This window comes from Erythrolamprus reginae, chromosome 2, assembly GCF_031021105.1.
Source record: "Erythrolamprus reginae isolate rEryReg1 chromosome 2, rEryReg1.hap1, whole genome shotgun sequence".
Lineage (NCBI taxonomy): Eukaryota > Metazoa > Chordata > Lepidosauria > Squamata > Dipsadidae > Erythrolamprus > Erythrolamprus reginae.
In genome coordinates, this window is record NC_091951.1 from 35837764 (window position 1) to 35862870 (window position 25107).

Here is a 25107-nt window from a genome sequence, read left to right on the forward strand (position 1 = left end):
ATCAGAGACAAAGTTTGTTACCCAACATGGGCACTGTCTTGCCCATGTCCCCCTTATCCAGGGAGCATTTTTTCTCCATGCTTTGTCCGTGCTTTTTTGTTACCTTACAGAGCATTTCTTTTTGTTATCTTACAGAGCCTTGTGGGTTCATGCTATTTGATGGACATTCTTGGGCAGCCATGCTCTGCTCATGTTTATCTATGGAGCAGGATGTTCCTGGGTAACTACCTGTCCTGTCTTTTCTATTTACTCTCCAAGAATGTGTCTAGCTTTGAAGCGAACAACTGAAGCGAGAAACCAGCTAGCAAAGGATACAGTTCTTAACAAGCAAAAGTTTGGTATTCATCCAGTCACTTTATTGGGAATCACAGCTTAACTATTGCTAATAAATAAATAAAATAAATGTGGATAAATATGTTGGTGGCTCTCCACAGTCTCAAGGTAGTCATTTTATTTGTCTGTCTATCTGTTTCTCTGTCTGTCTGTTTATCTATCTATCTATCTATCTATCTATCTATCTATCTATCTATCTATCTATCTATCTATCTATCATCTATCTATCTATCTATCTATCTATCTATCTATCTATCCATCCATCCATCCATCCATCCATCCATCCATCCATCCATTTATGGATTTATATGCCACCCCTCTCTGAAGACTCGGGGCAGCTTACAACATATAAAAGAACAATAAAAAATACCTAAATCCAAATTTAAAATTAAAACTACCTAGTCTAAAACTCCCAATTCCTTAAAACCAATCACTCTCATTCAGTCAGTTAAACATACATTCCATTCATCAGCCAGGGGCTACTGTCTAATGGCCCTAGACCTGTTGGCCAGATCCCCTACAGAGAAGACTCTCCCACTAGGCCCTGCCAGGCAAAATTGCCTAGTTGGTGGGACCTGGAGAAGGTCGGCTCTGTGGGACCTGACCGGTCGCTGGGACTGATCCAATGCCATGTAGGGCTTTATATGTCATAACCAACATTTTGAAAGCAGGAAGAATCCAACAAGGCAAGATTCATAGTGGGGCAGTGCCCAGTGTTCAGGCTGACACTTGTGGAACAACTTAAAAAGAAACTTTGCAAACTCAGGTTTTACAAAATAAAGCAAATTTGGAGAAGCAATAATGACTTTCCTTTCTCAAGGTGAAGAATAGGAGAAATGAAATCATTCCTAGAAAAGATACTGGAGCAGGTAAAATCAATCACCAGAACCCTTGGATGTGCTGACAATTACCCTTTCAGTTGGTGGGTTGGAGGCTTGGAGAATGAAAATTGGTACAATAGAGCTACATTACTAGACATTATTCCAGTAATCCAGTAGTCTCCTGGCTTATAGTAATGGAACCACTCTTTTTCTTCTATTATCACCTTTAATGGACATTTCATCAGCCTACAAGCACAAGGAATTTGAGAGAGAAGTAGAAGTAGAAGTAGAAAGAGCTGTGTATGCAGCAGCAGCAACATTTGACTTATACAATATTCTGCAGGAGATCTTTCCTATAGTTCTTTTATTAAATCTCAGAGATCACAGAAGACCACAATTACAGTGAAGAAAGTTCAGTTTGCCTCAGATTTGGAAGAGCTGTCTGCAATTTCAGACTGCTGCAGTATTTGTCCAGCTTTACTCCAAACTCTGATCCCACCACAGGAGGCTGTTACAAAGCAGATTATCACACGCAGTCTATCTGTTTTGTTCTCACATTGATTGACCACTATTGTTGTGGTAGAAATCCTATAAACTATGTTCAAAGGGGAATAAATAATTATGATTATTTTAATATTTAGAAGGGGGATTGGGAATGAGCATAAAAGTGTGCCATTAGAGATGAGTTTTGTTTGACTCAGGAGAATAATCCTAATTTGAGAGTCGTGAAAGAAACAATTCAGGAAAGTTTGATTGTTTTTTGTATCCAAACTTATTGTTGAGAATTTAAAGGTTACAATGTGGAAAAACATTTCAACACTCTTGAAATAAGCAATGGGCCATTATAATTCATTCTTATTTTGTCTGGTATGGATGAGGACATCTTCCTCAATGAAGATTTGATACTTCAGAATGGTTAACTCCAACTCCATATTTGACAACCTATTGGAGCGTCATATTAAATGTCTTGTATCTTTCAAAATGTAGAAGACTATCAGTCCTCATGGTTACAAAGAAGATCTAGTCAAACTTCCCTGGGACGTTAATGGTAATAGCAGACTTATATACCACTTCACAGAGCTTTTACAGCCCTCTCCAAGTGGTTCACAGAGTCCGCATATTTTCCCAGAAATCTAGGTCCTCATTTTACTGACCTCGAAGGATGGAAGGCTGAGTCAACCTTTAGCCAGTGAGAATCTAACTTCCAATGGTAGGCAGCTGGCAAGCAGCAGAAATAGCCTGCAATACTTCATTTTAACCACTGTGCCTCCTCCTCCTGATGTGATAACATTTGCTCTTTCTTACATAAGGTATCAAGTAGGGAACCAAGAGATGATGCTATATGAGTTCAATGTCACAATGGCTGAAAGTGAAGGGATAAACAAAATTTGAGGACCTGAGCCCATGGCCAATGCTATGTGATGTACAAGTATGCATTTTTCTGCTAAGTGTGCACCTGAGAGCTCTCTCCATTGCACCCTCCAAAACTGTACTTTGGAAGACTATTACCACCATTACAGTCTTGTCCAGCAAGGAAGGCAATTGAAGAAACAATACTGAAAATGGTTTGTCAAAGGAGACAGGTCATTTTCTTTTCTTTTCTTTTTTTCTTTTCAAAAGAAAACGAACAAAGACATACAACATTGAACATTTAAGGAGCTACCATTGCTCCGCTTATCATAGAAGTCTAACTAATACAGAATGTAAAAAAAACTCTTAACTATTACCAGATCTAAGCAGAAAAGCCACACTTGAAGATTACATTATCATTAAATTTAATTATAAATTTTTAAAATTAAAATTATTGATTAAGTTTCTTTATATATTTTTTTTAAATAATAATATACTTATATGTATATATATATATCAAAAATCAATAAACAAATTATTAGTAATATAAAAGGAGATAATATAAACACTTCTAAGTTAGTTATAATATAAACTTTATAATTCTATCTTATGGTTTTTAAATAGTCATTTATTCTTATATATTTAATTTTTAATACTGTTTTTAACATTCCACCAATCATATACTTTATCCCAAATTTTATAAAATTCTGTTTCGGTTTGATTGTTCAAACATTTAGTCATCATGTCTAGTTCTGCACACTCTATAATTTTTTTGAACACCTCAGTGTCTTTCGGCATCGTCTTTTCTTTCCATTTCTGCGCGAATGTTATTCGTGCCGCCGTCAATATGTGTATTATTAAATAGTAAATTTCTTTTTTATACTTTATATTTGAAATACCCAATAGAAAAAATTCAGGAGATTTTTTAATCTTCTCCTTTGTTATTTCATTTATCCAGTTCTCTACTTTATTCCAAAATATTTTTGTCTCCGGACAGGTCCACCATGCATGGTAATATGTGCCAACTTCTTTTATGCATTTCCAACAAATGGGCGATACCGAAGGAAACATTTTAGAGATTCTGTATGGTGGAAGGTGCCATCTATAAAACATCTTAATTTGATTTTCTTTGAGATTGATTTTGTTATTTTCCAACTATACATCCATATCTTTTCCCAAGTATCTAAATCAATCTCTTTGCCAAAATTTTTGCACCAACTAATCATATTATCTTTCAATATCCAACCTATCGTTCTATGATTTAGTAAATATTTATAAACATTTCCAATTGTCTTTGTTTGATTTTGGAATAATAATTTGCCCAGTACATTATTTTCTTTTTAAAAAATATAAGTCTTTACGTCTATTTGATATCTGGAACTAATCTGCATATAATGCCACCAATCTAAATCTATACCTAACTCATATAACTCTTGTTTTGTTCTTAATTTTAATTGATTATTTAACAAGTCACTATATTTCCAAATCTTACCTTTTCCTTTAAGATTTGGGTGTACTATAGCTTCAAGGGGTGAAACCCATTCTGGCATTACTAAAAAGTGATTTTTCTTTATTTCATTCCACACTTCTATCAATGCCTTTCTAATAACATTATTTTTAAAATATGAGTGGGTTCTTAACTTATCATACCATACAAATGCATGCCACCCGACCATCAAGTCTTGGCCTTCTAGATTAAGCAATCTTTGATTTTCTAGTGTGAGCCATTCTTTTATCCATGTCAGGGCTGTGGCATGATAGTATAGTTTCCAATTTGGGAGACCCAGGCCTCCTCTTTCCTTACGATCTTCTAATGAATTTTGTTTTATTCTTGATTTTTTACCTTGCCAAATAAATTTTCTTATTATCTTATTCAATTCGGCAAAGAATTTCGTTCCTGGATTTATTGGAATCACTTGGAAAAGAAACAATATTTTTGGAAGGGTATTCATTTTAACTGTGGAGATTCTTCCTACAAGTGATAATTGTATATTACTCCATATTTCTAAGTCTTTTTTAATCTGACTCAATAATTTTAAATAATTGTCGTTTTTTAAAGATACGGCTTTGGAAGTCATCCATATCCCTAAATATTTCACTTTTTTCGTGATCTTCATGTTTGATAGGGGAGACAGGTCATTTTCATGGGGCAACCAATGAATAGAAATGAGATCTAGAAAGAAAGCGGTAGTGAAACCAGGAGTTGAATGTCTGTTGACTGTTGACTTTATCTATAAGTTTCTTTGTGTTTAATGAAGATTCCCAGGACAAAGGCAGTAGTAGTAGTAGTAGTAGTAGTAGTAGTAGTTGTTGTTGTTATTATTATTACTATTATTATTATTATTATTATTATTATTATTAATTAGATTTGTATGCCACCCCTCCCCTCTCTGCCGGTAGACTCAGGGTGGCTCACAACAGTGATAAAAACAATGCATGGTAACAAATCTAATAATTAAAATCTAAAATAAAAATTTTATATTAAAAAGTCTAAAAAGAAAAAAAACCAATATATAAAATACATACACACAGTCATATCATGCACAAAACTACATAGGCAAGGGGGGGGATGTCTCAGTTCCCCCAAGCCTGATGACAGAGGTGGGATTTAAGGAGTTTACAAAAGGCAAGGGGGGTGGGGGCAGTCCTAATCTCTGGGGGAAGTTGATTCCAGAGGGTCGGAGCCACCACAGAGAAGGCTCTTCCCCTGGTCCCGCCAGACGACATTGTTTAGTCAACGGGACCCAGAGAAGACCAACTCTGTGGGACCTAACCGGCCACTGGGATTCATGTGGCAGAAGGCAGTCTCGCAGATATCCTGGTCCGGTGCCATGAAGAGTTTTATAGGTCATAACCAACACTTTGAATTGTGACCGGAAACTGATCGGCAACCAATGCAGACTGCGGAGTGTTGGTGTAACATGGGCTTACCTAGGGAAGCCCATGATTGCTCTCGCAGCTGCATGGTATCAAAAGACGCTGAGCGGTCAAGGAGCACCAGGACAGAGGATAAACCCTGTCCTGGGCCAGCCAGAGTTCATCCATCAACGTGACCAAAGCAGTTTCCATGCTGTAACCAGGCCTGAAACCCGACTGTTGAGGACCAAGGACCGCTGGAGCTGGAGCCAGAGTGCCACCACCTTCTCAACAACCTTCCCCATAAAGGAAAGGTTGGAGACTGGGTGATAATCATTAAGTACAGCTGGGTCCAGGGAAGGCTTCTTGAGGAGGGGGCGCACAAGTGCCTCCTTGTAGGGAGCCAGAAAGGATCCCCTCCCCAGAGAAGCATTGACAATCTACTGGACCCAGCTCCGTTTCACCTCCCTACGGGGCCCAGTCACCTCGACTGACTCATTAATTTACTCAAAGAATGGAGACAAAAATTAAAGTTGCTCCAATGTTCATATTGATATTGCATCTATTATTACTATATTGGAGGTTATCTGTCTCTCTGTCTTTATCTCTGCCTTTCTCTTCCATCCATCTCATTTATATATCTGTAAGTGATCTTACATTGTCCAGCCAGAAGAGATCAATCAAATATATACAGTATTTGAAATTAACTATTTTTTTAAAAAAAAGTTAGAACATCATCCCCCAAAATAAAATATAATACTAACTTAAATAGTAACAAAAACACACATCATCATTAATCACAGTTTTTAATTTTCTCCAAAAGCATTTCGGAACACTCTTGGTAATAATATATGTAGCTTGGTTTCAGAAATGTTATTAATGTCATTGATGATGGTTATAATTTAACATGAAGTCAGATTGTGGAAAATGAAGGATATGATGAATTCAAATACTGAGTTATTTTAGAAATTTTGCTATTCAGTTATCATAATTCAAAATCCATGTAGAATGAAGAAAGATAAGACTTAACATATAAAACATTACTTCAAAGTATATTATTTTATCCTGCATGTATATTGTACAAAAATAGACATTAACATAAAAAACTTTAGTGTTGTTTTGGCATCAGATGTTCTTTGGTGTTCATGGCAGGTCTAAGGATAATAATGTAGCATTTGGGGATAAAGATGCAGCCCACTAAACCTAGGCCAGAGGCCATGATGGAGAAGATCTGCACGGCTATCATGTATTTCCCCTTGGTGCTCAAATATGTGGGAACAAAGGAGATCCAAACACTACAAAAAATCAACATGCTGAAGGTGATCAGTTTGGTTTCATTGAAGGCCCCTGGCAGATTTCGAGCAAGAAATGCCATCAAGAAACAGATGGCAGCCAAAAAACCCATGTAGCCAAGAGCAGAGTAGAATATAGTGACAGAGCCTTCATTGCATTGCAGTAGGATATGTTCTGGTTGGGAATGAAAATCAGAATCTGGGAATGGGGGAAAGATTCCCAGCCATATCATGCAGATGCCTACTTGAATACCAGAGCAAGATAAAACAATAGAGTTGGCCAGACTCTTCCCCAGCCATTTCCTCATGCTGCTGCCTGGCTTTGTGGCCAGAAAGGCCACCACCACCATTACAGTCTTGGCCAACAAGGAAGACACAGCAACTGAGAAAACAATACTGAAAATGGTTTGTCGAAGGAGACAGGTCATTTTCACAGGACGACCAATGAATAGAAGCGAGGTCAAGAAAGAAAGAAAGAGTGAAATCAGGAGGATGTAGGTGAGTTCACAGTTATTGGCTTTGACTATGGGAGTGTCTCGGTAATTAATGAAGATTCCCAGAATAAAGGCAGTGGTTAGGGACAAAGCAATGGCAAAGAAAGCCAGGATGAGTCCCAACAATTCTCCATAGGATAGGAAACTTATATTTTTGGGAACACAGTGATCTCGCTTGTTATTTGAATACTGGCCATCTGGACACTTTTCACAATGGACTGCATCTGGAAAAAATGTTTAGCATGAATCTATTTCTGCAGCTGTAGGAGCATGAAAACCACATCAGAAATCAGTTAGTTCATTTTCAAGGAATAATGCAATATTTCTGCCCAGGGATATTCATATGACTCAGCATTAGCTGAAATAACCAACACTCTTTTTAAAGGCTGCAGATTAATGTGACTATCAGCTCTTAAAACTTGTCATGTTTCCTAAAACCAAGCAAGAAAGCAACAACTTAATAGAAAGAAGCAACCTTTCATTATTTATTTTAATGCTCACATCATCCCCCATATTTTGGTGATAGTGCCCAATTTTTGAGATATTTTTAGATGCGTTCAAGAAATGTCATGATTTTCTTGCTTCGTTGTTAAATAACATCAAAAAAGTGATAGAGAATAATGATTGTATCATGATATTTTTTTTGTTTTTGTATCCACTTAATCTACCTTCCTGTTCAGAGAATGTTCCTTCCACACACAGAGAACAGTCATAGCAGCAAACTAGGGCTCCCTCTCTCACACACTTGGCATAACCTGGGGAGCAACTTTCTGTACATCTTGAATAAGGCACCATCTAAACACAAACAGAAAGATTAGTCAGGGTAATATGGGAATTAGAAAGATTTATTGAAATCAACTGGCTTTCAGAAGCTCAGGAACACATTGAGCAAAATGAGTCAAGGAGTAGGGGCATGAACTTTAATTACTCTGCTTGCAAGGGGCAAATGAAACATCATTCTCTTTCTCTATCAATCTCCATTGTAGATCCCAAAACAGACTCATTGACTTATTCTTTTTTCCAAAGGAGAAAAAGTTGTTTCTCTTTAGGCAGGTATATATGAGAATGCTATAACTTACAATTTTTTTTCTCCATCTTTGCTTTCTGAAGAAACCTCCAACATCTAGCTTTGTCTAGAGACTCTGTCTTTCTGTCCTAAAACTGATCATTATATCATCATATGCAAATGACTTTTTTAGAAGAGGAGAACCCCTCCCATCCTACCATGTCTTGCAATACTAGACAACACAATATCAACAGTAGAGACTTTCAAATTTTTAGCTTCTATCATATCTCAAGACCTAAAATGAACACCTAACATTAAAAATGTCATCAAAAAAGCACAAAAAGAATGTTCTTTCTGTGCCAACTGAGAAATCTCAAACTGCCCAAGTAGCTGCTGACACAAAAGAATCACTGAACCTATCATCTGCACATCTATAACTTTCTGGTTTGGTTCTGCAAACTAACAAGACCAACACAGACTTCAGAGGGTAATCAGAACTGCAGAAAAAACAATTGCTGCCAACCTACCTTCCATTGAGGACCTGTATAATGCAGGAGTCAAAAAGAGGGCCATGAAAATATTTACTGACCCCTCATATCCTGGACATAAACTGTTTCAACTCCTACCCTGAAAACGTTGAGCACTACACATCAAGACAAGTGGACACAAGAACAGTTTTTCCCCAAATGACATCACTCTGCTAAACAAATAATTTCTTCAACACTATCAAACTCTTTACTAAGTCTACACTACTATTATTACTATTTTTTCCTCATAATTCCTATCACCCATCTCCTCCCACTTATGACTGTATGATTGTAACTTGTTGCTTGTATGTTTAATGTTTGCATTAATATTATTTCCTGATTGCCTATTTGACCCCTATGACAATCCTTAAGTATTGTACCTCATGATTCTTGATAAAGATATATTTTCTTTTATGTATACTGAGAGCATATACACCAAATTCCTTGTGTGTCCAATCACACTTGGCCAATAAAGAATTCTATTCTATTCTATTCTATTCTATTCTATTCTATTCTACATGCCCTCATTTCCCTCACCACTTTGTTAGTGATATCTTTCTCTTATGCAATTCACTGGGCTAAACCTTCATATTCTGGATTTTCTCCCAAAGATGCTTTTTCAAAAGAATACTGAATTTTGTTTTCACTTGAAGATGTTTCTTTTTTCATTCCAGAAGCTTCTTCAGTTCTGACGGAATGGTAGAATATGGAAGGATTTATATTCCTTGAAGTCATCTGGGCATTAGCAGTCTTTCTGAAAGTTGTTGAGACCACTTGGAAGTTTATCTGTGTCTGCAGGGTCACCTGAATAGTCAAATGGGTTTGAGACCTTCCTGCAACTGCTGAATCTATATCCAGTTTGCAAAATAGTCTTTTCAGTAGTTCCAAAACTTTCCATTCTCTACCATTCAGTCAGAACTGAAGAAGCTTCTTGGATGAGAAGTGAAACATCTTTAAGGAAAAAGAAAGTGCCTTTTGAAAAAGTACCTTTGGCACAATCATGACCTGGATGACCGAGAATCTCCACAGATATTCTCCTTTTACCCTTAGTGAATACAAGATAATTTATAAATAATGGCAAGATACTCTACTCCAGTTTACTAATTTAGATTGCAAATCCTGCAATACAATCCAGCAGGTTCCAATTTGTGATAGATTATTGTAAAACCTCTAAAGTAAAATAATATCTAATAAATTAATGAGGCTTTAAATTGTCTTATTTGGAAGTTAACTGAATTGATCTCAATAAGAATTATTTCTGAATAAAAAATTTCCATATGTGGAGATATATAGAAGAGCAAAATCCAAGCAGCCTCAACTACTTTGTTAAATAAAGTTGGCCATTGGATGGCATTTTGATTGACATAAATCTTGACTTCCGAGGAGCCTTGTCTTTCTACACTTCCAATTTTCACCCCAGCATCAGATTTGTTCCCAACTGTTGTCCACTGTGTGATATCAAAGTCACCAACAGGAACTCCATTTTCATCAAAAGAAATCCCATCTCTGGAAATATTATGATGTTGGAAATTTCTCAGGAACCTATGAAGCTGCATATAAAACATAGAAAACACATTGAGCCTTTATTGAATGTTTTTCTTGTTATTCAATGATATTCTGGGTTGGAGGTACAAATCATGGAATATATAACACCACTACCATCAAGTGGCTTTGTAATTGGTTGACAAATGATATTCAACATATAATCCCCTGGGGAACCAAAATGGCCATCGCCCTGATTGGGGAATTCAAAATGGTCACTGACCACACTTTGAGGCAATCAAAATGGCTGCCACTCTTATTGGAGCATTTAAAATGGCCATTGCTCTGTTGGAGCCTTCAAAATGGACACCGCCTTCACTTTGAGGCAAACAAAATGGCCACCACCCTTATTGATGCCTTCAAATGACCACTATCCACATTTTGATGTCAACAAAATGGCCACCCACAAGGTAGGGCATTCAAAATAACTACTGGAATGCAATTGGCTTCAAAATGGCTGCCCCCAGTTGAAAAGGGCAAAGAAAAGAGGGGTGAACCCCTAGTTGCCTCGAGAGGGCCACATTCCTCGCAAGGGCATTCAATATGGCCACCAGGGCCGCCGATAGACGGGTATTACTGGGAGCCCCGTACCGGGCCCGGTGAAATTGACCAATTAGAGGGCCCGCAGTCAACAGCTCCTTGCACATGCGCAGACTGTCACCTCAGAAAAGAAAAAGACCGGGCCCTTTTGCGCATGTGCAAGGAGCTGCAAATTTGGCACCAGAAGGCCGGGGCCCCTAATTGTTCAAAAAGTTGTGAGAAGAGGAGGTTGAGCTTCCTTCTTAGCGCCTTTCAAGTTTTCCGGCAACTGCAGCGCCCCGCCTGGCTGGATCTTCCCTGGCGGCTGCAGCAGGTGAGCTTTGGGGCTGGTGGGGTAGGCGAAGGTGGCGTGCTGGCCGGCCAGAGCTGGGATTGGATAAAGCAGAGCTTGTTTCTCCTGCCTTCCGTTGTCAACAGTCTCGGTTTCCTCCTCCTCCTCTCTTTCCAACACATGGCTTGCGGATGGATGGGGTTGGGGTGGGGAGAGACGAGGAGTTCTTTAGCGCCACTTAGCAAACAACGCTAAAAGGGAGAAGCGTGGGGGAGTTGGCTGGGGGGGAGGAGAGAATCCAGGTGTCATCCATTCACGAGAACAGGCGGGAGAAGCGCGTCAGCTCAACCGACGGACCAGAGCTGGGGTTTGAGGGAGATCAGTCCTGCAGATCAGGCGGTTAAAGCTCCTCCGGCGGAAGGCTTCCCCCCCCCCGCAGTCACGTTTCCCTGCCTCTGCCACATCCATCTGCCGTGCTTTAAGAGTTGCAGTCGGGGGGGGGGGGGAGGCACGTTGAGAAGCGTCGAAGCCGATCGGGGTTGTTTTAGATGGGATGGGTTCACCCTTCCCTCGCTCCTGCTCAAAGGAAAGCCTGGGAGGGAAACTTGAAAATGCAACGGGGTGAATGGTTTCTTTGGTGCAACCGGGTTAGGCTTAAAAAGGGGTCATTCTGACTTGTTTTTGTGGCACTCTCAACTCGGATCGACATAATGGGGCAGAGATCCGCTTAAACTCAGGTTAGTGGAGTTGGGCAAAAATAAGGGCCGTGCATATGTACGCCAGTGTGATTCCGTCCCCTGTCTTAATGTTTCTCTTTTACTAATATTGTGCATATATTGTTATCTCTTTGTATGCCACCAATACGTACTTGACAAAATAAATAAATAAAAATGGGCACCACCCCCATGCTGGAAGGAAACCTGAGGGCCCGAATTCTGACTTTTCCCATTCCAGTCCAAAGTAAGTTATACCATGTGATGGTCAACCCTTTCCAATGACAACTTAATACTACACTGCTCAAAAAATAAAGGGAACACTCAAAGAACACATCCTAGATCTGAATGAATGGAATATTCTCATTGAATACTTTGTACTGTACAAAGTTGAATGGGCTGACAACAAAATGGAATTGATTGTCAATCAGTGTTGCTTCCTAAGTGGACAGTTGGATTTCACAGAAGTTTGACTTACTTGGAGTTATATTCTGTTGTTTAAGTGTTCCCTTTATTTTTTTTTTGAGCAGTATAGAATGTCATGGAAATTGGTTAGGTGGGTTTAAATGTACTGATGTAAAAAAAACTTGCACATACTGGCAAGAGAGGATTGCAAGAGGTTTTTCAGCTTCTCTGCAGGAACCTTGTTTTTACTTCTCCCTACCCCATCATTTTGTCATCATTAATCAAATGATGCCTGAAGCAGTCAGAAAGTTCTGGGTGTCCATCCTGAAACTTTGGTGGGGATTGATTAGGGCGGGGAAAGGAGTGGAGAGGAGTATCATTCCTGTATTGCAACTTAATGGGAACCCTTATATTTCCTGAGTTTTGCCTCCTTTTAAAAAAGATTTGCTAATGCAGATTTTGATGAATGCAGTTCCTGAGACTTTGTGATTTGGCCTTTCCTGGGGCTGCAGGATGGAAGTCTCTAATTTTTTCTTGATGTGCTGGGGTCTGTTTTGAAAAGTAAGTCAGCTTTGGCTGAGGTGGACACAGATGGGTGGTCTTTGTTTGAGGCACAGCCTGCCTGTATGCCCTGGTGTGGCCTTTCTCTCAATTGCAGATACTGTTTTTATTGCTTCCTTGCTTCAAAATGCCTTTCTACTTCAGTCATTTTGAATTTATAATTTCTGCTATCCCTTAAGGGCAGTGATGCATAGTAAAGGCAAAGAAGGTTGAGAACTTTTGAAACAGGGCATTGTAAGCACATTTTCCCCATATAAATAATGTGAGTGGTCCACATTTTGGCTGGTGGTTTTGAAGTCAAAACCTTATCCCATTTTGTTCAGCATTCCTGCATGCACATCTCTGCAACAGCAGCTTATTCCACTGGTTGTAGCCATTTGTATTTTAACATAAAAATAACACGTTAAATTCAATGCATTCATACATGAAGTCCTAAATTCTAAAGAAACATAATCACATATGCTCAAATTCTGCCTTCTTTACTTCTGCACCTCACAAACCAAATTATAAAAATTATTAGCCCCTAATCCATCCTTCCTTCCTTCCACCATTATCTGAACAACAATAATAATATAAATTTGAGTATAATTTTTTTCCCAAGTAATTGCAAATGCCCTTTTTGGGTTACAAATACAAAGTTTGCTAACAAAGTCAGGGAATCGAAGGCTGTTTAGTGATTGCTGCATCAATCTTTTTTCCATAGCAACTTTTAAGAAACAAATTATCTTTTGGTGCCTGAATTCTAATAGCAACAACCTTGAGAAGAAAGAATGCAGTGTTGTGAATTCCAAGGCAAAGAGATAGTAGCTTGCTAATAGATCATCCAGGCGGTTTTCCTGGTAGAGAAATTATCTCGGTTAAAGACCTTGGTATACTAATAACAAAAGATTTAAGTGCCAAAGCCCACTGCAACAATATAGCCAAGAAGGCTTCAAGAGTTGTAAACCTAATCCTACATAGCTTCTGCTCTGGCAATCTCACACTACTTACTAGAGCTTACAAAACTTTTGCCAGACCCATCCTCGAATACAGCTCATCTGTTTGGAACCCATATCGCATCTCAGACATTAACACCCTTGAAAATGTTCAAAGATACTTCACCAGAAGAGCCCTTCACTCCTCCACTCGAAATAGAATACCCTACGAGACTAGACTTTCAATCCTGGGCCTAGAAAGTTTAGAACTAAGTCGCCTTAAACAAGATCTAAGTATTGCCCACAAGATCATATGCTGCAACGTCCTGCCTGTCGGCGACTACTTCAGCTTCAACCACAACAACACAAGAGCACACAACAGATTTAAACTTAATATTAACCGCTCCAAACTTGACTGTAAAAAATATGACTTCAGTAACCGAGTTGTCGAAGCGTGGAACTCATTACCGGACTCCATAGTGTCATCCCCAAACCCCCAATACTTTACCCTTAGATTATCTACGGTTGACCTATCCAGATTCCTAAGAGGTCAGTAAGGGGCGAGTACAAGTGCACTAGAGTGCCTTCTGTCCCCTGTCCTATTACTCTCCTATATCTCTTCTTCTATTCTTTCATTGATATATTCTATTCCTATATATATATGTATGTGTATGTGTATGTATGTATGTATGTATATGTATATGTATATGTTTATGTGTATGTGTATGTATATGTATATGTATATGTATATGTATATGTATATGTATATATGTGTGTGTGTGTGTGTGTGTATGTATATATATATATATATATATATATATATATATATATATATATATATATATATATTTCTTATGTCGGATCACCCTGGTATATTTAAGGAACGTCACAGCTCCTTTTTGCCTCTAGGCCCAACCCAGGGCCACTACAAGGCAGTTAATATATTTATAGCCGACAACTATATTCTGTATAGCTAAAAAAAACATTTAACACACACACACACACACACACACACACACACACACACACACACACACACACACACACACACACACACATATATATATATATATATATATATATATATATATATATATATATATATATATATATTCTATTCCTATATTCTATATATTCTATATATTCTATATATTCTATTCCTATATATTCTATTCCTATATCTTCTTTTCTATTATTTCTTAGATATATTTTACTATGAGTATCTCCTCTATAACCTTCATCATGTATTTTACTATGTGTACATTGATATATACTCACTAAAACCCTCATTGTGTATTGGACAAAATAAATAAATAAATAAATAAATATAATTAAACTTGATGGTATTTGCAACACAGCATGGGAGTCAAATGCACAACTTGGATAATGTGTTTAGGATAGTTTGCGGTACTACAGTGGTCCATTTTTCATGAAAATATTAAGCTTTTTTTGCTTTGAATTGTTAATATTTTACTAGAATTTCATTATAGTTTTAAAATGGCGCGGAGGCCCAGACACTTAGGCTGTATGGGGCCCCAAAATTCCTGATGGCGGCCCTGATGGCCACTGCCCTGTGTTGCTTCAAAATGGCTGCTGATGGCCACAATCAAGATGGTGCTGTTCCCTCAGAAGCCTCTGCAAAAGGGAAACTCAGCAGTCCTGAGGTAAGTATGCCTTATCAGCACTGAAAAGGCAGACAAGGCAGCTCTGGGCCTGGACAGCAATTTGGTGAAGTAAGGCTGACCGTGTGAGCATGAACATTCCAGTGGCCCTTCAAAGCCTCGTAGCTGTAAAAATCAGCTATACATCACAGCAGCAGTTTAGGGGTGGCAGGGTGGTCAATGGTGCGTTCAGTTGGGGCACTCAAGCTGAGGAGAGGGGACAAACCCCTTGGCCAGCTGTCAGTGACAGGGCACCTACATGAGCATGCCAGCTCCAGTGGGGGACAATATACTCTCTGTCACAGTTATAGGTGTTTGAAGATTGATTAGCAGAAGCAAACTATTGTTGGAAATGTGGTTTTATTAGAGAGTGCAGGGAATTCCAGCAGTAGATGGAATGACTGGCTGGAATAAAAACTGAAAAAGTACAGACCAAATAGAAGACAGGCCTCAAAGAAGGGGCTTGATGGAAAGCATGTGTCCTGTTCAGCCGAGGACTGAGTCAGAAGAGGTGGAATAAAGGCGAGGGATACTTTTATATAGACATCAGACCCAGTTCTTATTGGATGAAGGGATGGGTGTCAAGACAGTGCAGAAGTTGATGATATCTATAGAAGACCTGATGTTTATGGAAACTTCCTCTGGAAGCAGAGGAAGGTCTTGCTGGCACAATTTGAGTGGGCAAGATGACAAGTTTGTGGGTGGGGGAACAAGGAACTTCAACTGAATGGGAAACTGAGATTCAGGTTTCCCTGTGTAGGTGTCAGGATGGCTCCGGAAATAAATTGGAGCTTTGAGGAGTTTTATTTATTGGTTGGTTTTGTCCATTACACAATGAAGGTTATAGTGGATGTTGCCCCCGGAGGCGGAGTAAAGACGCTGAGACATGGATTGTGGATTAATTAAGAGTCATTTATTAATTAACATATTTAAATAACTTTAAATAACTTTAAATAAATTTGAATAAATAAATTTGAATATCTAATTCAAAACAAACTAAGGACCTGCAGAGCCAAAACTAACAGGGCGGAAATTCCTACCATAACATTCTTTGGCAACATTGGGCAATAACTCCTTGCTGAACCAGGTGAAGGTACCACCTTCACCTGGATCCTAGCCACGCCTCTGCGTGTGGGAGGAGATCACCCTCCAATCCCCGTGGGACATTGGATCCGGTGATTCCCATGGACATCCTCTCTCCAATCCCCGACGTTGCACGAACCTCTAGTTCCTGGAGAGAGGCGGTCCATCACCCTTTAATGATGCCCTGAAAGGAGCATGCGCAGTTGCATCTAATTGCCCATTTCCGCCCCAAACCTGCCACGGAGGGGGGGGTCAGATCTCAATCTTGCCCCCCCGACCCCCACCCAGCCTCCTACACCAATTCCTGGAGGCACCTCTGCAGGTCCGACAGGAAGATGGCGTTCCCCTCCTCTGAGAGGTGAACGCCGTCGGCTCGGTAGAGCCAGGGGGTTCCAAATTTTATAAGGGGATGCTTCACTACACACACCCCCAACTCCCTAACCACCTTCCCAATGGCCGGGTTGACCCTCAACCTGGCCTTGTTAACGGCTTTGGGTGAAACAGCATCCCGCCAGACAAGTCTGGGAAGGATCTCAGACCACACAAGACGTGTGCCTGGATACGCGGCTGCGATGGCCCGAAGGTCTTCGCGAGCCTGGATGCTCACCGACAAGCCGCTCAAAACACCAAGATCATTGCCTCCGAGGTGGATCACCAACAACTCGGGGGCTCCCTCGGATCGACACCGTCCAAAAAACAGGGGACGAAGCCCCTCCCAGCGCATTCCCCTGCGGCCCATCCATACAACGTCCATCCTCGAGCCCAGGGAAAGCTGCGATCCGACAGGAGACCTTGAAGCAAAACGGCCGGCCCAAAACACGAAACTGTGGCCCATGAGCCAAACTGCGGGCCGGGAACCAGCAACAGCTGAAACAACAAACAGAAAATTAAAACGGCCAAAACGGGTCCCTATCGGGGGGGCCTGACGTATGAACGGAAGGCTGCAGACCTCCAACGGCCTATGGCCATAATGTGGTGATCCGCAAAACTAGCAGTGGCGGCTGCGGTAGCCGCGCCTATACGAAAAGAATGTGTGCCGAACCTGGAGGGGTCCGCGCCCACTTGTTCAAGGGCCCGCTTAGTAACAGCTCAGAATTGGTACTTAGTCAAGGGGGCCCCATTACAGTGACAAAATAAAAATCCCAGGGTTTCCCCATGACTAGCGCAAAAGGCGGTTAAAGCCGCCACTGGGCAAACGGCACCATCAGTCGTTGGTGCTAAAGAAATCTCCACACCGTGACCATGCTGGTCCGTCTTGGACTGTCGCAGGCGTATGGAGACCCCACCAGTTTGTAGCTGCACGTCGCTCCGCTGGAACGCGCGCATGCTATTGTCCCGAACGGAGCTGGCTAAAACTTCGCTCACCCGAAAAGCCCCAAAAAAGAGCGTAGTCGCTGCCGCGTGGAAAAGGCAGGCTTCATAGTGTGAAGTGCACAACCTGATCCACGTGTGGCTTAAGGCCGACAGCTGTACTATGGATAAGGGCTGCCGGGCATCAGCCGCTGGTGGTGGCCATTCCCGGGACCACCCTTCTAACATTCTCCTAACCCGAAAGTCACTACACGTGTCAGGGAACCCTTGAGCTTTGGCGATGAACGCCAGGCCTGCCAACTTGCCCCTAATGGTTTTCACGTTCAGACCACGTTGATGTAACAGCACGCAGTGCTCTAACAACTGGTCGACCGGTATAGGCCACATCTGCCTATAGCCCTTACTAACCCTGAACTCCATAAACTCCTTACCTGACCGGAGGTACGCAGCCCAATGGGGCTATCGACAGCCCAGTGGCCCGATTTGCCTCTTGCCTCCATGGTTCTGCAGCCCCGTCAGGCTCCATAAGTGTCCTGGCATCTGTTCTGGTGTGCGTTGCGCCCAGGGCGCCAATGCCAGGAACCTGGCAAGCTGTCCACGGGATAAAGCGTCAGCCGCACCGTTCTCTAACCCCGGCACATGGCGTGCCAAGAACAGTGCGTTCAGAGCCAAGGCTTTACTGACGAAAAATCGGACCAGGTGCATTACCCTCTCATTCTTTGAAGACAAAGAATTTACCACGTGAACAACCGCCAAGTTGTCACACCAGAAATGAACCACCCGATTGGCGAGCTGACTGCCCCACAGTTCAACCGCCACCACTAAGGGAAAAAATTCTAGGAATGTGAGATCCCTACCTATACCGGCCGCAGCCCATTCAGCCGGCCATGTTGAGTGGCACCACTTACCTCCTAGCATCACCCCGAAGCCAAGGGCACCCAAGGCGTCAGAGTGCAATTGCAAGTCTGCTTGGAGAAGCAAATCTTGCCGCCAGAAGGAAATCCCATTAAAGTGGGCCAGGAAAGTCTGCCATACCCGCAAGTCTTCTCTGGCCCCAACACTGAGCCGCACATGGTGATGGGGTGAGCTCAAACCCTGCATGGCGGAATACAGTCTGCGTAAAAATGCCCTACCGGGAGCAATTACCCGGCAAGCGAAGTTAAGCAGCCCTGTAAGCTCCTGGAGTTGCTTGAGGGTCACCTTCTTCAGGCTGGCTACCTCCTCCAGTTTGAGCCTTATCTTCAACAGCTTGTCCTCCGGCAGTCGGCAAGACTGCGTGGAGGAGTCTAGCTCTATACCCAAGAAGGACATCCTAGAGGACGGCCCTTCCGTTTTCTCTGGCGCTAGGGGCACCCCTAAATAAGCACATAGCCCCTCAAATGCCGCCATTAGGGCTTGGCATTGAGGTGTGCCCGTCGGGCCTGCCACCAAGAAGTCATCCAAATAGTGGATGACCGACCTGGACCCAGTTCGACTCCTGAGTGCCCACTCGAGGAAAGTGCTAAAGCTCTCAAAGAGAGCACATGAAATCGAACACCCCATGGGGAGAGTTCGATCCAGGTAAAAACTTCCCTCAAAGCAGAAACCCAGGAGATCGAAATCGTCAGGGTGTATGGGCAGGAGCCTAAAAGCAGACTTAATGTCACTCTTGCCCATTAGCGCCCTGACCCCGCAAGCCCGGACCATAGCTACTGCCGCGTCGAACGAGGCGTAGCGGACTGAACACAGGTCTTCCGGTATGAAGTCGTTCACCGACTCCCCCCGGGGGAAAGAAAGATGGTGAATCAACCGGTACTCACCTTGGGCTTTCTTGGGTACCACCCCCAGGGGGGATACCCTTAAATTCGGGATGGGAGGGGAGGGAAAGAGGCCCAAGACCCTCCCTTCATCTACTTCTTTTTTAATCTTGATCCTAACTAAATCCTCATTACCTTGAAGTGACCTCAAATTCTTTGACATAAAGGCCCTACGGGGACCCTGATACAGAATTCTGAAGCCTTCACTAAAGCCCTGTAGGATAGCGGCCGCCCTCTTGGGCGGGCGATATCCCCGCAAGAGTTCAGTCAAGTGCTCAAGCCTGACCGGACTGGGGCCCTTGAGTCGCAGGAACGGCGGGCCTGTTCTTGTCCCTGCCATTCCTGTTTTTCCCGGGACGCGGGCACATGTGCGTGGCGTGGGAACCCCTGCACTTCCCGCAGGCATGTCGGAACTTACAGGAGGAGCGAGCGCATGAGCCTTTGGCGCTGTATTCAAAACAAAGCGGGGTGGTTCGAACACCCTGCCCCGCAACTGTGCGGGGCGCAGCCGGCTCCTCCTCCATTAAATGACCACTATCGGTCCTTTGACCCGACCCGCTCTTGCGGGTCGCCTGAAACCATAGATCGGGCACCTCCTGATCCCAGGGCAGAGAAGGGTCAAACACCACCCTCATCCGGAACGCCTCGTTGTAGTTCTGCCAGGCATCCCCTTTGACCTCGAAGTGCGCCATGGCAATGAGGTCAATGTACTTCAGGAGCGCCGTGGCCCTACCCGGCTCCTTCTGTATGATAACGGTGGCATAGGTCAGGAAGGCGTAAAGCCAAGACCTGAAAGACCTAGGTACCTTGACCTTTTTGGCCCGATCGGTACGGGCCTCCTCGTCCCTCTCCTTTTTGGGAACTTCCCTATTTAATAGGGTATAGAGGTCAATATATCCCCCCCTCCAAATCTTATCTCTAATTGAGGGGTGCAAATGGTACCCTAAAGGAGTCGAGGGAAGGCCCACAGGTACCGCCCCCATGGCAGCCGCCATGGGGTCGGTTGAGGTGGCCACGCTGTTATTAGCCAACCCCGCAGAAGACACGGCCACCGTAAGGCTGGCCAATCCCGGCAAAACCACAGATCCACCCACCCCTGGGGGGGCTACCTGGATCCTTGCCACCCCAGTGGCGCCAAGCAAAGACCCCGTGTTCACCACTGGCGCCCTGGCAGGAACCGAAGCCGGCGGTGCGGTCGCCCCCCAAACCTGGGAGCAGACCATGGGCGTGCTGGACCCCAAAGGAGGGCCCAAGCCGGCCGGTCCTGCCGGGGGGGTAAGGTGGGTACCCCCTGAACAACCGGTGTGGGTGTGATGGAAAGAGACTCACCCCTGCCATCCAATGGGGCCCCGAGGGCCCCGGCCGCAGAACTGCCATCCCGTGCCACAGGGTCGTTCTGGTCCGGAGCTTCTTGCGCATGCCCAGCGACAGGAGGGGCTCCCAACGCCGCTGAAGGCCCGGATCCACTGCGCGCCCCGAAGGCGGCTTCCCAGCGGGCGTCCATGCGGTCCAGGCGATCTAAAAGAGCAGAAAACGATTGAGCCGATACAACAGGTTCCTGGCCTCGAGGGGCCCGGGCGGTAGGAGGGGGTGGCATCTGGGGGGTGGGAACTATAACCCCCGCCTCCCTAGCCCGTAAAGATGGGACCCTGGCCCTCCGAGGGCGAGGGCCCTGCGGAGCCTGAGTAGCCATGCGCTTCCTGGGGCCCATACCAAACAGGCCACCTAAACACCAGCCAAATCCAATAACAAGTGCAAAAAATTGGGCTTATTCCCCCTCAGCCACCCGGATGGGAGGTCCTGAGGTCCTAAAAACCCTGGGCAAACCCACCAAAGGGAAGCCCCAAAGCCTACCTAGGTGTGGCCTCTTAATGGGAGCCCTTGGGACCATAGGGACCACTAGGTCACCCTACCTAATCCCACCACCCCTGAACAATGCCCACTGGCCTCACAGAAACCAAACCCCTAAGCCCCCTAACTAAAAAAGGGAGGGGGTTGTCCACCCCTTAACACCCCACCCTTCCTTTGCCAACAAACCCCCGATGGGGGGGGAAGGGGGGGTATTGGGGGGAGGGTTTGAGGCTGAGGTGGGTGGGTTAGCTTCCCCCCCGGGGGAAGGGCCCTACCCTACACCCCCCTGTACCCCGGGCACCAACCTTTCCCAACAACGAAACCAAAATTAACCTAAAGAAAAGAGCTTAGCCAAGACTCAGAGGTAAAAGCCCCTGAATTAGTAAAAAACAGCCTACCGGGCGAGACCTCTCGCGACCTGCCCCCACCCCCTGGAGAGTAGGCTGCCCTACTCTCCGCTGTAAAAGCAATAAAGAATAAATGAGTCAGAGGCCCGCAAGCCCCTGACCCAGCAAGCCTGACGAGGCCTCGATAGGCCCCGTTCTCCACCGTAGAAGCGATCCGCTGCCTCCCCGCTGCCGATCGCCGTCCAGCCACAGCCTGCCGAAAAGCAGGCAGTTTTGCTCAGAAGAAAAACCTGTTTCTGTTTGCAAAAAAGAAACAGTGCGGGTCCCATGCAGCTCGCCCTTTAAATAGGGCGATCTGTGGGCCCGCCTCAGCCAGCCGGCAGCGCGCTCTCATTGGCGCGCTGCCAGAAGCCGAACTTCCGGTTTCTTAAGACCCGGAAGTTCGCAGCTCAAAAGAGCTGCATCACCGTCGCCCCCCGCCCCTGAGGCAACTCCGGCCGATGGTTAAAACCGTTGGCCGGGTATTACTCATAGTAAAATACATAATGAAGGTTATACAGGATATACTCACAGTAAAATATATCTAAGAAAGAACAGAAGAAGAGAAGAAAGGTATAGGAGATATAGGAGAGCAATAGGACAGGGGATGGAAGGCACTCTACTGCATTTATGCACGCCCCTTACTGACCTCTTAGGAATCTGGAGAGGTCAATTTGGAGAGATAGTCTAAGGGTAAAGTGTTGTGGGTATGGGGATGACACTATGGGGTCCGGTAATGAGTTCCATGCTTTGACAACTCGGTTACTGATGTCGTATATTTTACAGTCAAGTTTGGAGCGGTTAATATTAAGTTTAAATCTGTTGTGTGCTCTTGTGATGTTGTGGTTGAAGCTGAAATAGTTGCCGACAGGCAGGACGTTGCAGCATAAAGTTCTCTGATTTAGTCTGGATATTACCTGGAACCCTGACAATGGGGTCATCACATACTTGGAGTTTAGCTCTACCCACTATAGGGAACTGACTCCAAATCTTTCCCCAGTTTTCATGCTATTAAAAGTTTTCTTCCCCTTTCCAAACAATGAGTCACATGATGCAATCAAGGTGTCATCCAGTTGCCTGGTGAGTTTACTCATCCTCCCGTTTTCCATCAGTGGGAATCTCTTTGGTTCACAGGAGAAAATATTTTATTTTGGCTAGAAGAAACCCACTATTCCCGCCTCCCTATCCTTCAGCTCCCTTGTGGCATCAAAACAGCCTCAGTCAGGTCAGCTTCAGGGTTGATTCTTACTCCCAGATACCACAAACTGGGCAACTGCTCTTGGAATATTTCAGCACTCTCTACATCTAATTTAATATTGAGGAATTGGTAGGGGACAATCAATGCAACCTCAAAAAAGAAGGCTTACCTGCCATGGCCGTAAAACCTGGGGTGGTTGATGGTCTCCAACTTGAATTTTCCTCTTATTCCATTGGGAGGAAAAGGCAGCACTGAGGACCCAGGCCACAATTTGAATTATTTGGAAAATACTGGAGGAATCCTGTGACAGGATTCTTGCAATAACATCGTGAGGTGGGAAATTCCAGTTCTCCTTTTCTCTGCATTTTTTCCAAACTTTCTTAGATAACACAGGACTTGAATAAGAACATTGGAATGCTTCCTTTCCATACAATAAGGCCATAGATGTAAAAGATTTTAAGTCATAATACTGAGTCCTTCTCTTTGTCTGAATAAGGAAGGAAAACAAAGCATATTTATTTTGGAGGTCAACCCAGAGGTCAAAAATACTTATACTTAATGCTGTCAAAGTTGTTGCAATCAACACCCTTCCCACAATGGATGTATTAATCATATCAACTTCTTGTAGTTTTAGTGCTACCATTGCTGAGGCCTGAAAATCCAGTTGGCATACTATAATTTTTATGTGACTCTTGATAAGAGAATAGAATATTTCAGTTTTTTCTTGCATGAGAGTTTCTCCAGCACTTGACTTCATATTTGCTTCTGGGACTGTCCCTGAGAGGACAATGCAAATCCCATTTTTTAGGGTGAGAATTTCCTAGCGTCTTTTGAATTTTTCTCCTTTTTCATTGTCCTGAGAAAGGAGGCCGATCCATGTCCATTGGAACTGCAGGAGCAACTTGACAATTGCTGAATAAGGTGGTTCTTGGTTTGGGGTCATCCGATATGAAAAAGGAAAACGATGATTTTGCTCAGCTAACTGGTTGATAACACTATAGTTGATCTAAGATAAAAGAGAAGGTATTGGTAGTTTGTGCCAATTTTAATGATAAAGGTCAGATGGTAAATCTAAGGACCTTTCCCCACTGCTGACAGATGTTTAAAACAATAACCTTCTGACCTAAGAGGGTCATCTAATCTGTCATATCTTTTTGCTTTTTGGTACTAACCATGGGGTTTTAATGGCAAAGACACTGCAGTGGATTGCCCTTTCCTTCGCCCATGGATCACATTTTGTCAGATCTCTCTGCTACGACCTGTCCATCTTGGATGGCCATGCGTGGCATAGATCAGGGCATCATTAGGCTAGGCAAGCCCATTTGTCACAACAAGGCAGCGATCCAGGGGACATCTGTATATACAGTGATCCCCCGATCATTGCGAGGGTTCCGTTCCAGGACCCCCCGCAATGAGCGGGTTTTCGCGAAGTAGCGCTGCGGAAGTAAAAACACCATCTGCGCATGTGCAGATGGTGTTTTTACTTCCGCCGCAGCAGCGAGGCTTCTCCGCTGACTCCTGGCGAACTTCCCCGCTTTAGGAGTCAGTGGAGAAGCGGCGCACCTGTTTTAAAACGATCGGAGCCAGCCTGGGGGGGCTTTCCAGCAAGCCCCCGAGCCCCCCAGGCCGGCTGCGACGTTTTAAAACACGCGCGCCGCTTCTCCGCTGACTCCTAAAGCGGGGAAGTTCGCCAGGAGTCAGCGGAGAAGCCGCGCACCTGTTTTAAAACGATCGGAGCCAGCCTGGGGGGGCTTTCCAGCAAGCCCCCGAGCCCCCCAGGCCGGCTGCGACGTTTTAAAACACGCGCGCCGCTTCGCAGCTGTCTCCTGAAGCCGAACGCGGAAGTTAGCGTTCGGCTTCAGGAGACAGCTGCGAAGCGGCGCGCGTGTTTTAAAACGTCGCAGCCGGCCTGGGGGGGCTTTCCAGCAACCCCCGAGCCCGGGTTGGGGACTCGGGGGTTGCTGGAAAGCCCCCCCAGGCTGGCTCCGATCGTTTTAAAACAGGCGCGCCGCTTCTCCGCTGACTCCTGGCGAACTTCCCAGGCAAAGGGCGAAGGGCGGGCGAGCGGCGAACGGTGGGCAAACGGCGGGTGAGCAGCGAACGGCGGGTGGCCGGGCGAACGGCGGGCGAGCGGGTGCTGGGGGGGGCTTCACCCTCCCGCCAGCAAGAGGGGGAAGACCCAGGGAAGCCGCCCAG

General features: G+C 44.1%; 1 protein-coding gene across 1 annotated transcript; it reads right to left on the minus strand.

Moving 5' to 3' along the window:
* Window positions 1–6468: 6468 nt before the first annotated feature.
* On the minus strand, window positions 6469–23554 carry LOC139159354 (vomeronasal type-2 receptor 26-like). The gene is made up of 4 exons (XM_070736674.1): window positions 23081–23554; window positions 10002–10229; window positions 7815–7941; window positions 6469–7370 (listed from the first exon to the last, which is right to left on the minus strand). The coding sequence occupies exons 1-4, from the start codon at window positions 23552–23554 to the stop codon at window positions 6469–6471; spliced, it is 1731 nt and encodes a 576-aa protein (XP_070592775.1).
* Window positions 23555–25107: the final 1553 nt, after the last annotated feature.